General features: G+C 34.3%; 1 protein-coding gene across 3 annotated transcripts in view; it reads right to left on the minus strand.

The window, feature by feature from the left end:
- atg4b (autophagy related 4B, cysteine peptidase) overlaps positions 1 to 19,080 on the minus strand; it is a 37,937-nt gene that overhangs the window by 2,201 nt on the left and 16,656 nt on the right. For all 3 annotated transcript variants that reach the window (XM_062039014.1, XM_062039012.1, XM_062039013.1), the window contains exons 7-12: positions 13,781 to 13,860; positions 13,520 to 13,716; positions 9,113 to 9,191; positions 8,897 to 9,042; positions 8,738 to 8,794; positions 8,587 to 8,680 (exon numbers count right to left, since the gene is read on the minus strand). In XM_062039014.1, the coding sequence (XP_061894998.1) occupies positions 8,587 to 8,680; positions 8,738 to 8,794; positions 8,897 to 9,042; positions 9,113 to 9,191; positions 13,520 to 13,716; positions 13,781 to 13,860 (653 nt within the window). The remainder of the gene's footprint in view (positions 1 to 8,586; positions 8,681 to 8,737; positions 8,795 to 8,896; positions 9,043 to 9,112; positions 9,192 to 13,519; positions 13,717 to 13,780; positions 13,861 to 19,080) is intronic.

Below are 19,080 nucleotides of genomic sequence, written 5' to 3' on the forward strand. Positions count from 1 at the left end.
TTTTTCATTTAGAGAAAATTGCTGTAAAAAGCACAGTAAATTTCACAATTTGACCATGAAATCTATTGCTACTTTTACATTGCACCATTTGATGGATAACTTATTATTATTAGTATTTATTTCTATTTAAAAAATTGTTTGATCATATATTTTTGCATAATTAGACAATATTTAAATTAACATAATTTGTGATTACATGAGTACATTTATTTTTTTTCTCCCAAAATAGAAAGAAAGAATACATTTAGTAAGAAAAGTTACAATACTTTACTGATACATATTATTTACAGGGCCGCTTCTAACAGTGAATACTATTATTACACCATTTTTAATGCATTTTATTAGTTTTTTGTTTTTTTAAACTAAAATGTCCAAAAAATATGGTAAGTTGCAATAATTTCACCTTAAAATGTCAGAATTTTACTGCAAAATGTGCATTTATTTTTTTGCTGTAAATTTTTAAAAAAGCTGCAATTTTACAGTAACATTTTGGAACCTGAGCTTCCAGTTTTTGTTTTTTACCGCCAATCAACAAGTGTATATTTTTGGGTGTATTACTGTAAATGCCAAAACGGCACCACGGTTTATTACAGTAAAAAAAAGTACAGTTTTTTTCATTTAGAGAAAAATGCTGTAAAAAAACACAGTAAATTTCACAATTTGACCATGAAATCTATTGCTACTTTTACATTGCACCATTTGATGGATAACTTATTATTATTGGTAGTATTTATTTCTATTTAAAAAATGGTTTGAATGTTTGATCATATATTTTTGCACAATTAGACAATATTTAATTTAACATAATTTGCGATTACATGAGTACATATATTTTTTTTCTCCCAAAATAGAAAGAAAGAATACATTTAGTAAGAAAAGTTACAATACTTTACTGATACATATTTACAGGGCCGCTTCTAACAGTGAATACTATTATTACACCATTTTTTTTTGCATTTTATTAGTATATTTTAAAAAAAACTAAAATGTCCAAAAAAATAGGGTAAATTGCAATAATTTCTCCTTAAAATGTCAGAATTTTACTGCAAAATGTGCATTTATTTTTTTGCTGTAAATTTTAAAAAAAAGCTGCAATTTTACAGTAACATTTTGGAACCTGAACTTTCAGTTTTTGTTTTTTACTGCCAATCAACAAGTGTATATTTTTGGGTGTATTACTGTAAATGCCAAAACGGCACCACAGTTTATTACAGTAAAACAAAAGTACAGTTTTTTTCATTTAGAGAAAAATGCTGTAAAAAAATACAGTAAATTTCACAATTTGACCATGAAATCTATTGCTACTTTTACATTGCACCATTTGATGGATAACTTATTATTATTAGTATTTATTTCTATTTAAAAAATGGTTTGATCATATATTTTTGCATAATTAGACAATATTTAAATTAACATAATTTGCGATTACATGAGTACATATATTTTTTTCTCCCAAAATAGAAAGAAAGAATACATTTAGTAAGAAAAGTTACAATACTTTACTGATACATATTATTTACAGGGCCGATTCTAACAGTGAATACTATTATACACCATTTTTTTATGCATTTTATTACTTCTTTTTTTTTAAACTAAAATGTAAAAAAACATGGTAAGATGCAATAACTTCCCCTCAAAATGTACTGTATATTACTGTAAATGGAAAAACAGTACTGGTGTTTTTATGGTAAAAAAAAGGCAGCTCAGTTGCCAGAATTTTACTGTAAAATTGACTTTAGTTTTTTTACTGTAAATAAAAAAACCTGCCAATTTACAGTAACATTTTGGCTCATGTGTAGATTTTTGGGTGTATTACTGTAAATGCCAAAACGGCACCACAGTTTATTACAGTAAAAAAAAGTACAGTTTTTTTCATTTAGAGAAAATTGCTGTAAAAAAATACAGTAAATTTCACAATTTGACCATGAAATCTATTGCTACTTTTACATTGCACCATTTGATGGATAACTTATTATTATTATTAGTATTTATTTCTACAAAAAAAATGGTTTGATCATATATTTTTGCATAATTAGACAATATTTAAATTAACATAATTTGCGATTACATGAGTACATATATTTTTTTCTCCCAAAATAGAAAGAAAGAATACATTTAGTAAGAAAAGTTACAATACTTTACTGATACATATTATTTACAGGGCCGCTTCTAACAGTGAATACTATTATTACACCATTTCAAATGCATTTTATTAGTAGATTTTTTTAAACTAAAATGTCCAAAAAATATGGTAAGTTGCAATAATTTCACCTTAAAATGTCAGAATTTTACTGCAAAATGTACATTTATTTTTTTGCTGTAAATTTTTAAAAAAGCTGCAATTTTACAGTAACATTTTGGAACCTAAGCTTCCAGTTTTTGTTTTTTACTGCCAATCAAAAAGTGTATATTTTTGGGTGTATTACTGTAAATGCCAAAACGGCACCACGGTTTATTACAGTAAAACAAAAGTACTGTTTTTTTCATTTAGAGAAAAATGCTGTAAAAAGCACAGTAAATGTCACAATTTGACCATGAAATCTATTGCTACTTTTACATTGCACCATTTGATGGATAACTTATTATTATTAGTATTTATTTCTATTTAAAAAATTGTTTGATCATATATTTTTGCATAATTAGACAATATTTAAATTAACATAATTTGTGATTACATGAGTACATATATTTTTTTTCTCCCAAAATATAAAGAAAGAATACATTTAGTAAGAAAAGTTACAATACTTTACTGATACATATTATTTACAGGGCCGCTTCTAACAGTGAATACTATTATTACACCATTTTTAATGCATTTTATTAGTAGATTTTTTTTAAACTAAAATGTCCAAAAAATATGGTAAGTTGCAATAATTTCACCTTAAAATGTCAGAATTTTACTGCAAAATGTACATTTATTTTTTTGCTGTAAATTAAAAAAAAGCTGCAATTTTACAGTAACATTTTGGAACCTGAGCTTCCAGTTTTTGTTTTTTACCGCCAATCAACAAGTGTATATTTTTGGGTGTATTACTGTAAATGCCAAAACGGCACCACAGTTTATTACAGTAAAAAAAAGTACAGTTTTTTTCATTTAGAGAAAAATGCTGTAAAAAAATACAGTAAATGTCACAATTTGACCATGAAATCTATTGCTACTTTTACATTGCACCATTTGATGGATAACTTATTATTATTAGTAGTAATTTTTTCTATTTAAAAAATGGTTTGAATGTTTGATCATATATTTTTGCATAATTAGACAATATTAAAATTGACATAATTTGCGATTACATGAGTACATTTATTTATTTCTCCCAAAATAGAAATAGAGAATACATTTAGTAAGAAAAGTTACAATACTTTACTGATACATATTATTTACAGGGCCGCTTCTAACAGTGAATACTATTATTACACCATTTTTTAAATGCATTTTATTACATTTTTTTAAAACTAAAATGTAAAAAGAAACATGGTAAGTTGCAATAACTTCCCCTCAAAATGTACTGTATATTACTGTAAATGGAAAAACAGTACTGCTGTTTTTATGGTAAAAAAAAAAAAAAAAGGCAGCTAAGTTGCCAGAATTTTACTGTAAAATGTACATTTGTTTTTTTACTGTAAATAAAAAAAAACTGCCAATTTACAGTAAAATTTTGGCACAAGTGTAGATTTTTTGGTGTATTACTGTAAATTCCAAAACGGCACCACAGTTTATTACACTAAAAAAAAAAGTACAGTTTTTTTTATTTAGAGAAAAATGCTGTAAAAAGCACAGTAAATTTCACAATTTGACCATGAAATCTATTGCTACTTTTACATTGCACCATTTGATGGAAAACTTATTATTATTAGTATTTATTTCTATTTAAAAAATAGTTTGAATGTTTGATCATATATTTTTGCATAGTTAAGACTTTTTGGAGGCGGTATAGTACCGAATATGATTCATTAGTATCGCGGTACTTTACTAGTACCGGTATATTGAACAACTCTACTTCCTAGTAGCATGCTAACTTGTGTTTGTGTTTTCTAGAGATGGACTGATGTTTTTTTTTTTTAGGACCAATCCTGATTTTGTTGGTCAAATGCAAATAAATAACCGATATTCATTTGCAGTGAAAGTGATTTCAACATGAATTTTTTATGCGGTGCTAATAATAATAATAATTATTATTATTTAGCAGCCAAACACTTTTATTTATTACAAGGAGCATCAGCATTTGCATGTCAAAATACGGAAAATGTCCTGAGAAAATTGGTAAAAATATTGGATTTTTCTAAAACATCTTGTTTTTAAAATTGTATACAATTTTACAGCAGTTTATGGATTTAATACATTTTAAGGTTTTCTTGACGAGAACCCTGAAATATTGTGAACGTTTAACTGAAAACAATTCTGGGCTTCTTCACGTAGATTATAGTTTAGACATTTTTCAAGCTGGTGTTACAGAAAGTATGAGAATGTGTGAGCTGCTGCCTGCTATTCTTCATAATCTCCTATTTATCAAAAATATTCATGCAAAGTTTGGATGTTGGCAGATATGTGCATCCATCTCTGGTGTGTTATATTCACTGAATTAGGGAACATTAGACTAGCCACGCTCCTTTTAACAAGCCTACGAGTGGATGCTATCGCTGGGGTAGTGAAAACAAACAAAACGGGCTCGGAAAGAACGACAAAAAATGGGAGTTTTGACAGGTAAGCGGCAGAAATATGCAGGAGGGAGATAAATTGTTTTTTTACATACTAAATACTGGTATCATATGTGTAAATACAGTATCTTCTGTCGCAGTTGTAAAAAAAATGGTTGATACAGATATACATAAAAATGCCAAATATCGGCGCCGATAATTGGTCCAACACGGTTTTTCCCCGCATTGCTTGTGCTTTGAGGATTTGTTTGTTTTGTGCCAGGTTGTGCGTTTGCCCCAGTCGGCCATCGTGCTTTAGAACACGGGTGTCAAAGTCAAGGCCCGGGGGCTGGAGGTGGCCCGCCACATCATTTTATCTGGCCCGCCACATCATTTTATCTGGCCCGCAAACACCTGGAAATGTTGTGTGTCAATAAAGTACTGCATATTTTCTCACTAAATGTAATTATTTGTTTTTATTTTGACAGAAAAAATATATGTACCGCTTGAAATTGCATACTTTTTAAACTTTAATAGTATCCAATATTGCAACAAATATTACAGTATATTATCATACTCTCCAAATATGTTTTGGTCTAAATAAAAATACTTCACTTTACAGCAAACTACCCATCAAATGAATAAAAATGACAATACATTTTATGTTTTCCTTTACAGCATATTACTGTAAATTTAAAAAAAATTTGCGGTAAAATTCTGTTGACTTAGCTGCCATATCTTTACTGTAAAATCTTGTTTTTAACAGTGTATTACTGTCAATGGAAAGACGCTACATTTGTTTTTACGGTAGAAAAACTGCCAGCTAAGTTGCCAGAATAAAAAAATAACATGTACTGTTTTTCCATGAATAATATCTTGGTGTAAAAAAAACTATGTCTATTTAACACTAAAATTCTGGCGACCAAATTGCCAGCTTTTTCCGTAAAAACCCCCCAAAACACAGTGGTACTGTTTTGACATTTACCGTAAAATGTAAAATAAAAATAAAAAACACTATATTTTACAGTAAAAATATTTTACAGAAAAAATGTGTAAATGTGAAGTTTTTACTGTAAAATGGACAGTCTACTTAAAACAATTTGTATAATTAATAATGAAATCCATACATTATTCACTGTAATAAAAATACTTCACTTTACAGCAAACTACCCATCAAATGAATAAAAATGACAATACATTTTATGTTTTCCTTTACAGCATATTACTGTAAATTTAAAAAAAATTTGCGGTAAAATTCTGTTGACTTAGCTGCCATATCTTTACTGTAAAATCTTGTTTTTAACAGTGTATTACTGTCAATGGAAAGACGCTACATTTGTTTTTACGGTAGAAAAACTGCCAGCTAAGTTGCCAGAATAAAAAAATAACATGTACTGTTTTTCCATGAATAATATCTTGGTGTAAAAAAAACTATGTCTATTTAACACTAAAATTCTGGCGACCAAATTGCCAGCTTTTTCCGTAAAAACCCCCCAAAACACAGTGGTACTGTTTTGACATTTACCGTAAAATGTAAAATAAAAATAAAAAACACTATATTTTACAGTAAAAATATTTTACAGAAAAAATGTGTAAATGTGAAGTTTTTACTGTAAAATGGACAGTCTACTTAAAACAATTTGTATAATTAATAATGAAATCCATACATTATTCACTGTAATAAAAATACTTCACTTTACAGCAAACTACCCATCAAATGAATAAAAATGACAATACATTTTACGTTTTCCTTTACAGCATATTACTGTAAATTTAAAAAAAATTTGCGGTAAAATTCTGTTGACTTAGCTGCCATATCTTTACTGTAAAATCTTGTTTTTAACAGTGTATTACTGTCAATGGAAAGACGCTACATTTGTTTTTACAGTAGAAAAACTGCCAGCTAAGTTGCCAGAATAAAAAAATAACATGTACTGTTTTTTCATGAATAATATCATGTTGTAAAAAAAACTATGTCTATTTAACACTAAAATTCTGGCGACCAAATTGCCAGCTTTTTCCGTAAAAACCCCCCAAAACACAGTGGTACTGTTTTTACATTTACCGTAAAATGTAAAATAAAAATAAAAAACACTATATTTTACAGTAAAAATATTTTACAGAAAAAATGTGTAAATGTGAAGTTTTACTGTAAAATGGACAGTCTACTTAAAACAATTTGTATAATTAATAATGAAATCCATACATTATTCACTGTAATAAAAATACTTCACTTTACAGCAAACTACCCATCAAATGAATAAAAATGACAATACATTTTACGTTTTCCTTTACAGCATATTACTGTAAATTGAAAAAATAAACAAAAAATGTTGCGATAAAAGTCTGTTGACTGAGCTGCCATATCTTTACTGTAAAATCTTGTTTTTAACAGTGTATTACTGTCAATGGAAAGATGCTACATTTGTTTTTACGGTAGAAAAACGGCCAGCTAAGTTGCCAGAATAAAAAAAGAACTTGTACTGTTTTTCCATTAACAATATCATGTTGTAAAAAAAAACAATGTCCATTTAACACAAACATTCTGGCGAGAAAATTGCCAGCTTTTTCCTTAAAAAACCCCCAAAACACAGTGGTACTGTTTTTACATTTACCGTGAAATGTAAAATAAAAATAAAAAACGGTATATTTTACAGTAAAAATGTGTAAATGTGAAGTTTTTACTGTTAAATGGACAGTCTACTTAAAACAATTTGTATAATTAATAATGAAATCCATACATTATTCACTGTAATAAAAATACTTCACTTTACAGCAAACTACCCATCAAATGAATAAAAATGACAATACATTTTACGTTTTCCTTTACAGCATATTACTGTAAATTGAAAAAATAAACAAAAAATTTTGAGATAAAAGTCTGTTGACTGAGCTGCCATATCTTTACTGTAAAATCTTGTTTTTAACAGTGTATTACTGTCAATGGAAAGATGCTACATTTGTTTTTACGGTAGAAAAACTGCCAGCTAAGTTGCCAGAATAAAAAAAGAACATGTACTGTTTTTCCATGAATAATATCATGTTGTAAAAAACAATGTCCATTTAACACAAACATTCTGGCGACCAAATTGCCAGCTTTTTCCGTAAAATGTAGAATAAAAATAAAAAACACTATATTTTACAGTAAAAAATTGTAAATGTAAAGTTTTTACTGTAAAATGGACAGTCTACTTAAAACAATTTCTACTGTAAAATGTAAAATAAAAATAAAAAACACTATATTTTGCAGTAAAAATGTGTAAATGTGAAGTTTTTACTGTAAAATGGACAGTCTACTTAAAACAATTTGTATAATTAATAATGAAATCCAGAGGCAAATCCATACATTATTCACTGAAATAAAAATACTCTACAGCAAACTACCCATCAAATGAATAAAAATGACAATACATTTTACCTTCTTTACAGCTTATTACTGTAAATTGAAAAAACAACAACACCATTTTGCGGTAAAATTCTGTTGACTGAGCTGCCATATCTTTACTGTAAAATCTTGTTTTTAACAGTGTATTACTGTCAATGGAAAGACGCTACATTTGTTTTTACGGTAGAAAAACTGCCAGCTAAGTTGCCAGAATAAAAAAATAACTTGTGCTGTTTTTCCATGAATAATATCATGTTGTAAAAAAAACTATGTCTATTTAACACTAAAATTCTGGCGACCAAATTGCCAGCTTTTTCCGTAAAAACCCCCCAAAACACAGTGGTACTGTTTTTACATTTACTGTAAAATGTAAAATAAAATAAAAAACTGTATATTTGACAGTAAAAATGTGTAAATGTGAAGTTTTTACTGTAAAATGGATAGTCTACTTCAAACAATTGCTATAATTAATAATGATGGCAGCCATAAGTGTGATGTGGCCCTCAATGAAAACCACTCTGACGTCCCTGACTTGGAGGTCCTGTTGTGTTGGAAGTGCTTACCTGGAGTCAGGTTGAGGGTTTCCACATTGACCATGTGTGACGGCTGACAGTCCACCAGCTCAAACATGGGTAAGCCACCACGGTTGCACGACAGCTACAACACACCCAGTGTTACATTGTGTTACATTACAAGGGTGCAGTGTTGACATACCCTCCTGATGCGCATGCACCAGTCGTCAAAGTCGTCCTCCGTCCTGCAAAAGAAACCCTGCGGGAAGGCGAGAGCTCAGGTGAGACGTGGTAGGAGCGCCCCCTGCTGGGGGGGGACCTGTAAAGACTTAGTTTTTCCAGAGTGGCGGTCTGGTCTCACCGCGGCGATGGACGGGTCCAGTTCACAGATGTGCATGCGGCAGGGCGGGTGCTGGCAGTGGTACGTGTCGTCGGGCACCTGGCCGTCCTCGCACGGCTCCACCGACGGCTGCGTGGTGTGCGGGTCCAGATAGATGAGCTCCTCCCCTGGAGGGAAAAGGCGGTGAGGAGGACGGTGGAATGGACAGGAGACGGGCGGGGGAGGGAGGCCACATACCCACGTAGCCGATGAAGAAGTGAGCGCTGTTGGGTTTGCCACCGATGACGCCCAGCGACTGAGGCAGCATGAAGCATTGCTGCGAGAGAAGAGCACTTCTTTTTTAGATTTTCTGACCTGGCAAATGTTATCAAATGAAGACAGACGTACTGGCACACCCTTAATAAATCTGGCAGAATAGTTCTATCTAAATGATCACAATACTTTGTGTTGAAATGACAAAAGACAAAAAAAAAGCTGTCTTTGAAAGCTACCAAGAGAAGGCAGGTAAAACTCCACTGAGTAAGGGGAAGCAACATGAAGGCTTTTCTCTCATGTATGATAATCAACAGAAAGATATTGTTCTAACCCTAGGACTTCAAAGCGGAGAGAAGGCAGGATCTGCCCAATTTCCAGACAACCTCTTGTTGAACTATTTTATGGACCCCTTTTTGAACTATTTTATGGACCCCTTTTTGAACTATTTACAAACTCTTTTTGAACTATTTTATGGACCCCTTTTTGAAGTATTTTATGGACCCCTTTTTGAAGTATTTTATGGACCCCTTTTTGAACTATTTTATGGACCCCTTTTTGAACTATTTTATGGACCCCTTTTTGAACTATTTACAAACTCTTTTTGAAGTATTTTATGGACCCCTTTTTGAAGTATTTTATGGACCCCTTTTTGAACTATTTTATGGACCCCTTTTTGAACTATTTTATGGACCCCTTTTTGAACTATTTACAAACTCTTTTTGAACTATTTCATGACCCCTTTTTTAACTATTTTACGAACTCTTTTTGAACTATTTTATGGACCCCTTTTTGAACTATTTACAAACTCTTTTTGAACTATTTTATGACCCCTTTTTGAACCATTTTAGGAACTCTTTTTGAACTATTTTATGGACCCCTTTTTTAACTATTTTACGAACTCTTTTTGAACTATTTTACAAACTCTTTGAACTATTTTATGGATCCCTTTTTGAACTATTTTACGAACTCTTTTTGAACTATTTTACAAACTCTTTTTGAACTATTTTACGAACTCTTTTTGAACTATTTTATGGACCCCTTTTTGAACTATTTTATGGACCCCTTTTTGAACTATCTTACGAACTCTTTTTGAACTATTTTATGGACCCCTTTTTGAAGTATTTTACGAACTCTTTTTGAAGTATTTTATGGACCTCTTTTTGAACTATTTTACGAACTCTTTTTGAACTATTTTATGGACCCCTTTTTGAACTATTTTACGAACTCTTTTTGAACTATTTTATGGACCCCTTTTTTAACTATTTTACGAACTCTTTTTGAACTATTTTATGGACTCCTTTTTTAACTATTTTACGAACTCTTTTTGAACTATTTTATGGACCCCTTTTTTAACTATTTTACGAACTCTTTTTGAACTCGTTTACGACCTTTTCTGTGAAGTGTTTACGACCTTTTCTTTTGAACTGTTCTGTAACCAAAGGCAACGCTGTTTACGACCCACTTCCCTTCTGGAAGCAGCTGTGGTCAGAGATAATAAAGGAGGAGTTGTATAATCTTTTTCGCCAGAGCGTGCTGGAGATTGTACAAGAGTGCAGTGTCCCGGCGTCTCTCCTCAATTGAGTCCAAATTGAATTCTGTCTGTTTGATTCTTTGCTTTTTGTCTTGTTTAATAGATGTCATCAGTGTTTGAACCTGACAATATCAATCAGGAATTGGGGATGGCAACTGAATTTTCATTCTCAATCCTTCTCTGTCATGTAGGACAGTGTTTTTCAACCACTGTGCCGCGGCCGTGAGATACAGTCTGGTGTGCCGTGGGAGATAATCTAGTTTCACCTACTTGGGTTAAAAATATTTTTTGCAAACAAGTCTGCAAATGATGTGTTGTTGTTGAGTTTCTGTACTGTCTGGAGATCGACTGACTTACCACGTTATACTCTTCCATATCAGTAGGTGGCAACTAGGGATGTCCGATAATGGCTTTTTGCCGATATCCAATATTCCGATATTGTCCAACTCTTTAATTACTGATACCGATATCAACCGATACCGATATCCACCGATATATACAGTCGTGGAATTAACACATTATTATGCCTAATTTGGACAACCAGGTATGGTGAAGATAAGGTCATTTTTAAAAAAATAAAATAAAATAAAATAAGATAAATAAATTAAAAACATTTTCTTGAATAAAAAAGAAAGTAAAACAATATAAAAATAGGTACATAGAAACTAGTAATTAATGAAAATGAGTAAAATTAACTGTTAAAGGTTAGTAATATTAGTGGACCAGCAGCACGCACAATCATGTGTGCTTACGGACTGTATCCCTTGCAGACTGTATAGATATATAATGTAGGAAGCAGAATATTAATAACAGAAAGAAACAACCCTTTTGTGTGAATGAGTGTAAATGGGGGAGGGAGCTTTTTTGGGTTGGTGCACTAATTGTAAGTGTATCTTGTGTTTTTATGTTGATTGAAAAAAACAAAAAACGATACCAATAAAAAAAACGGTACCGATAATTTCCAATATTACATTTTAACGCATTTATCGTCCGATAATATCGGCAGGCTGATATTATCGGACATCTCTAGTGGCAACCAGTAGCTAATTGCTTTGTAGATGTCGGAAACAGCGGGAGGCAGTGTGCAGGTAAAAAGGTATCTAATGCTTAAACCAAAAATAAACAAAAGGTGAGTGCCACTAAGAAAAGGCATTGAAGCTTAGGGAAGGCTATGCAGAATGAAACTAAAACTGAACTGGCTACAAAGTAAACAAAAACAGAATGCTGGACAACAGCAAAGACTTACTGTGGAGCAAAGACAATGTACATCCGAACATGACATGACAATCAACAGTGTCCCCACAAAGAAGGATTAAAAACAACTGAAATATTCTTGATGGCTAAAACAAAGTAGATGCAGGAAATATCGCTCAAAGGAAGACATGAAACTGCAACAGGAAAATACCAAAAAAAAGAGAAAAAGCCACCAAAATAGGAGCGCAAGACAAGAAGTAAAACACTACACACAGGAAAACAAGAATAAAGTCCAAATAAGTCATGGTGTGATGTGACAGGTGGTGACAGTACACCTACTTTGAGACAAGAGCTATAGTGATGCATGCTTGGTTATGCTTTAAAGTCATATCCAACAACTGCGACAACGACTTTTTACTGTCAACTGAGTTTTGTTTTTTAATGATCTCTGCTGGTGGTGTGCCTCCGCGTTTTTTCAACGCAAAAAAACACCGAGGTAGGACACAGACTCTCCTCACTTGCCTGATCACGTTCATGTATTCATCTGTACAATATACTCCACTAGGGCTGGGCAATATCAACATGTATCATGATAAACACGTCACGTGACCCGCTAACGGCCAATCAGGTGACAGTATCAACTATTACTTAGTTTGTTTCTTTGCATGGAGTGAGAAGAGAGAGTCAAAATTAAGAAATTGTGGATAAAAAAAGGAAAAGTCACCTGGACAGTAAGACACTTTTTTTTTTTTTAAATGGACCGTAGTCAGACCAAGGTGGTCCGTAAATGATGCAATACCACACCACCTTAGACCACAGCTGTGACTTCCTGGCATTAAACCTGCAAAAAATACTTGTCAAGTTTTTCCATGTTTACATTTTCACACTATTTTCTTACACTTTATGAAGCATTTCTTACATATTCTTTATTTTTGCACCTTCAATGTGATTTTACTATTTTGTTGACATTGAGTGTTTTCCATGCTTATGTCGACATTTCCTTTCTGCCTTGAGAGCTGAGGGGTTATAATCAGAGGAAGGTTACATTTCAAATAAAAATGTTTATATTTATTATGTTCCTCTTACTCCTTATTTTCCTTAGGTCATAAATGTTAGAATAATTCTGTATAAGTTACCACACAACTCTTATGCTTACAGGCCGTTGCTATGGTTATTATCAATTGTGCGGAAGTTGTACTTTTCTATCCGTGCAAAGGCACAACTTGTAACCTTGCTTTGCGAGTTGTCTGGTGTCAGCAGTTTGTTCCCAGACCCTGCCTGCTGACAGCCAAGGACGGACATCGAGTACCTCAACGCAGACAAAACGGAGACGGGGCGAAATCGCGAGTGTCCGCACATTTCCATTCTGAATAATCACGTATTGTGTCTACTGGGGGCTGCTTGCGTTACCCCTCCCTTCAGAAGCAGCCTCAGTCATGTTAACTAGGGACCTCCCGAATAAATAGAGGAGCGCGGGGGCTGTACTTCAGAGCATAGGGCCCAATATGTCTCTCCTCATGAGAAAAATTGAACTCTGTCTCTGCCTGGTTCCTTCTTCTTGTCTTGCGTAATAGATAGTTCGGTGTTTGAACCTGACAATAAAACACTTCCCAGCCCTACTCATATTTATCCGTATTTTCTCCACTTCCTGTATGTGTCGTCACCTTGAGTGTTTCGATGTAGGCCTCGTTGATGTCGCTCAGTCCCAGCCTGAGCGGGATGAGCAGGACGAGCGGCCTCCAAAGCGCCGTCTCCTCCTCCACGAGAGCGCAGGCGCCCTCCATGCAGCCGTTGAGCCCGCCGGTGGCCCCCGAGTCGCCACACGCTCCCACGGCGTCCAGCCAGGGCATGCACAGGCGCTCTGTCACGGGCAACAAAACCGTCGTCACTTTTTGCATCTTTGCGCTCTTTGCTAGCGGACTCACTGATCTCCTCGATGACCACCGTGTTGTCCATGGCCACGTGCACCACCAGTCTGCTCCAGGTATCGAACACGGCCAGCTTCCTGGAAGTAAAAGGGCTTTTAACGCCGGCTCGGGCATGAATATTGCAGCAGGATATCCATTTCTATTTCTTCTTATCGACTGCCTTGCTTGTGAAACACCATTTAGACGCATCAAGATGTGTTAAGACGAAGAAAAAGGTAACGGGCTCACAATGAAAACTCCAGCATCACCATGAGCTAACCTAACTTGTAGGCAAAGATTAACAGGGATTCACTTCTTTTTACACTTAAGGCCATGTTAAAATGTGACCTACAACTGTACATGATCGTCAATTAACGCCTTTTAATGACGATCCCCTCTGGCTGACGTGAAGTGAATTATATTTATATAGCGCTTTTCTCTAGTGACTCAAAGCGCTTTTACATAGGTCAGTGGTCGGCAACCCAAAATGTTGAAAGAGCCATATTGGACCAAAAAAACAAAAACAAATCTGTCTGGAGCCGCAAAAAATTAAAAGCCATATTACATGTGTCATGAGATATAAATGTAATTAAGAGGACTTAAAGGAAACTAAATTAGCTCAAATATAGCTACAAATGAGGCATAATGATGCAATATGTACATATAGCTAGCCTAAATAGCATGTTAGCATCGATTAGCTTGCGGTCATGCAGTGACCAAATATGTCTGATTAGCACTCCACACAAGTCAATAACATCAACAAAACTCACCTTTGTGCACTCATGTACAACGTTAAAAGTGTGGTGGACAAAATGAGACAGAAAAAGAAGTGGCATAAAACACGTCCTAGAAAGTCGGAGAAAGTTATACATGTAAACAGACTATAGGGTGAGTTCAAGGACCGCCAAAATAAGTAGGACAAAACGGCGCTCGCCAAATACTTGAATCAGTGAAGCATGTTTAATATAAACAGTGTTATTTATAACAATTACGGAGGTTTGTGTCATGTTTGTCCTCCTACAGTAACCATACTAAAACAAAAAAATAGATTTTTTTCCCCCCTCATCTTTTTCCATTCTTCATACATTTTTGAAAAATCTCCAGAGAGCCACTAGGGCGGCGCTAAAGAGCCGCATGCTCATAGGTGTACAGCTCTGGTAATGGGTACATTCGCACCCACCTGCACAAATGTACTTCAAAATGTAACAATCCAAATAAATATGACTTTTTTTTTGTATACTAGGGCATGCATATATAATATGCATTAGTTTGACCATTTAAAATCAACGATAATAAAAAAGGAGATGCTTGGAAATAGCATAAAAATGCGCCAAAAACTTGGAAAACCGCGATTCATAGCGTTACTTTTTGGTGTAACCATCATGAGCGTTCTGTTCAGGTATATTTCTTTTATATTTTCATATAAAAGTGTGTATTTGATTTCAGTTTGCTTTTGACACCTTATTTAGAATGGTAGTTGAAACTTTTACAACCTTGTGTTGCGCTCATGATGGCGTAACCCAGGGGTGTCCAAAGTGCGGCCCGGGGGCCATTTGCGGCCCGCAGGTCATTTTTTAACGGCCCCACGACACATTCTAAAAATACGATACAAACCCCCAAACAAACGTGGTATAAAAGAGCAAACAAGTGAAATGTAACAAGAAAAAGTTGCAATGTTTACTCTAATAACACAAAGCTGCCATGCAGGCTGTTTCTTTCTTTAAAAAATAATATTTAATCAAAATCAACGTCGTTATGAATTATTGACCTATTCAAGGCTCCAATTACGTCACATTAAATATTCCACTTTGAGATATTCTTTGGGGAAAATGTTGCATATTTTGTGTTTGCCATATAAAAAACTGAGCTGTTGTTTTTTAAAAGAAGGGCCTAAAAGGAACAAATAAAAAACATAAACAACAAAAAAAACTTAGAATTGACGGACAGATCTGAAGCTGATCTCGAGATTATTGTGCTAAAAGTAATCAGTAAAAAAAAAAAGAAAAGTATAATTTATTTTGTAACACTTTAATGAGTAGGACCCTTTTGGATCCCCAATCATTTTAGTGGGATTTTTTTTTGCGTGTCTCATTGCTCAAAAAATGTCAATGTTGTTATGAGTTATTGACCTTTTTAAGGCTCCAATTATTTTATAATCTCAAATATTCTACTTTAAAATTTAATTGGGGGGAAATATTGCATATTTGGTGGGGGTTTTCCCATAAAAAAAACCTGGGTTTTCTTTGACAAAAAGGGCATACAACTTAAATGTTTAAAAACGTTTTTTTGACAGATAGACCTAATGTTGCTCTAGAGATTTAAACTTTGAATAATAATAATAATAATACTAAATAATGACACATTTTTTATATTTTTTTGACCAAAACTCTTTGGTTTCACCGGGATCAAGCCTGAGTGGCGGCCTAAATGTATATTTTTTTATACATTTATTGTATTGGTTTTTAAAATAAAAAATATCAAAATGGCCCCCGCTTGCTTTGATTTTTCAGTGTGCGGCCCTCAGTGGACAAAGTTTGGACACCCCTGGCGTAACCAAACTAGATTTCATTTAATGATCTTATTTTGAATATTTATTCCCTTTTTTACATTTAGTATATTTAAATATTCATTTATAAACATTGAATACATTTCAAATACCAATAAAATGCAATTTCCTTCATCTTATGTTTAGTTACACCAAGTCATGAGCGTAAACACTAATAAGCTTCATCACTTTCACTTGTAATATCTCTAATTCTGGTGGTGTTTTATGCTTTTTTCTGTTTGGAACATGTACTACACATATAATACAATAAAGTCCCATATAAAATCATGTTTCCAGCAATACTTTAATTTTGCCTTTGAAAGTGACACTCCAATGTGAAAGCCAATATCTAAGTTACATTTAAAGCACTGTGGGTGGCACTGGTGGGTAAAGTGTCTTGCCCAAGGACACAACGGCAGTGACTAGGATGGCGGAAGCGGGGATCGAACCTGGAACCCTCAGGTTGCTGGCACGGTCACTCTACCAACCAAGCTATACTGCCCGATATTGTATTTATTTATAATCTCCCGGCTGACAAAAGGCTAGCAGCTAATAGTCTATACGCAGTGTGGAGCCGCTCTCCTAAGTTAATAATAATAATCACCTGTGTGACTAGCAGCTAATAGTGTATCGCCATACACAGTGTGGAGCCGCTCTCCTAAGTTAATAATAATAATAATAATCACCTGTGTGACTAGCAGCTAATAGTGTATCGCCATACACAGTGTGGAGCCGCTCTCCTAAGTTAATAATAACAATCACCTCTGTGACAGCAAAAAAACAGCATTTCTTAGTATCTAAAGTATCATTACTAAGTATCCTTATCACTGGAGGAAGATGCTAAGCATGAGCAATCCAGCTAATAGCTAAGCTAAACGCTAAATTAGCTTTAAAGGCCTACTGAAAGCCACCACTTCCGACCACGCAGTCTGATAGTTTATATATCAATGATAAAATCTTAACATTGCAACACATGCCAATACGGCCGGGTTAACTTATAAAGTGACATTTTAAATTCCCAGCTAAACTTCCGGTTGGAAACGTCTATGTATGATGACGTATGCGCGTGACGTCACGACGGCAACGGAAGTATTCGTACCCAATGTGTCACCATACAAACTGCTCTGTTTTCATCGAACAATTCCACAGTATTCTGGACATCTGTGTCGGTGAATCTTTTGCAATTTGTTTAATGAACAATGGAGACTGCAAAGAAGAAAGTTGCAGGTGGGATCGGTGTATTAGCGGCTGGCTGCAGCAACACGACAAGGAGGACTTACTTGGATAGCAGACGCCTAGCCGATGCTAGCCACCAACCGCACGGATGATCGGGTGAAGTCCTTCGTCGCGCCGTCGATCGCTGGAATGCAGGTGAGCACGGGTGTTGATGAGCAGATGAGGGCTGGCTGGCGTAGGTGGAGCGCTAATGTTTTTATCATAGCTCTGTGAGGTCCGGTTGCTAAGTTAGCTGCAGCGTCGTTAGCAACAGCATTGTTAAGCTTCGCCAGGCTGGAAAGCATTAACCGTGTAGTTACATGTCCATGGTTTAATAGTATTGTTGATCTTCTGTCTATCCTTCCAGTCGGGGGTTTATTTATTTTGTTTCAATCTGCATTTGAGCCCGATGCTATCACGTTAGCTCTGTAGCTAAAGAGCTTCGCTGATGTATTGTCGTGGAGATAAAAGTCACTGTGAATGTCCATTTCGCGTTCTCGACTCTCATTTTCAAGAGGATATAGTATACGAGGTGGTTTCAAATACAAATCCGTGATCCACAATAGAAAAAGGAGAAAGTGTGGAATCCAATGAGCCAGCTTGTACCTAAGTTACGGTCAGAGCGAAAAAAGATACACCCTGCACTGCCTCTCTAGTTCGTCACTCTAACGTTCCTCATCCACGAATCTTTCATCCTCGCTCAAATTAATGGGGTAATCGTCGCTTTTCTCGGTCCGAATCTCTCTCGCTCCATTGTAAACAATGGGGAATTGTGAGGAGTCCTTCCTCCTGTGACGTCACGCTACTTCCGGTACGGGCAAGGCTTTTTTTTTTTATCAGCGACCAAAAGTTGCGAACTTTATCGTCGATGTTCTCTACTAAATCCTTTCAGCAAAAATATGGCAATATCGCGAAATGATCAAGTATGACACATAGAATGGATCTGCTATCCCCGTTTAAATAAAAAAAAATCATTTCAGTAGGCCTTTAATTAACATCATTTAATTAATTAATTAACATTTGTAATTTTCCTGAGGGAACTCTCCTGAAGGAATCAACAAAGTACTATCTATCTATCAGTAAATAAGTGTAATAATAATAATTGTTTTGGAAATGACATGAATGTTTGTGCCACTGCTGTTGAATAAATACACTTTTAGTTGTGGTTTCCCTCTCTGCATGAAAGTTTAAAAGCAGCATATATTAATGCAGTATGAAGAAGAATGTTTTCATGTCGACACTATTCCCTTCAACAACAACAACACTACTAATCACGGCAGACTTCCTGAGAGACAACAAAGACTACTTTGGAACAAATGATGATCCAGAACCTCATATTTTTGAGCCTGAAGATAAGGAAGATGATCTACAAGTTTTATAAGCTTGGTAATAAACAGATCCAGCAAGTAGCAGTTTTGCTAAATGCTAAACAAGATACACAAACTGTGAACATAATAAAACCATTACTTACTGTACACGGTCTGCTCTCACTGGGAAACCGACTGATGGGATGTTTGCATCTTTCCGTTTAGATGAACAAATAATCATAATCCTCACA

This window comes from Entelurus aequoreus, linkage group LG27 (genome assembly GCF_033978785.1).
Source record: "Entelurus aequoreus isolate RoL-2023_Sb linkage group LG27, RoL_Eaeq_v1.1, whole genome shotgun sequence".
Taxonomy (NCBI): Eukaryota; Metazoa; Chordata; class Actinopteri; order Syngnathiformes; family Syngnathidae; genus Entelurus; species Entelurus aequoreus.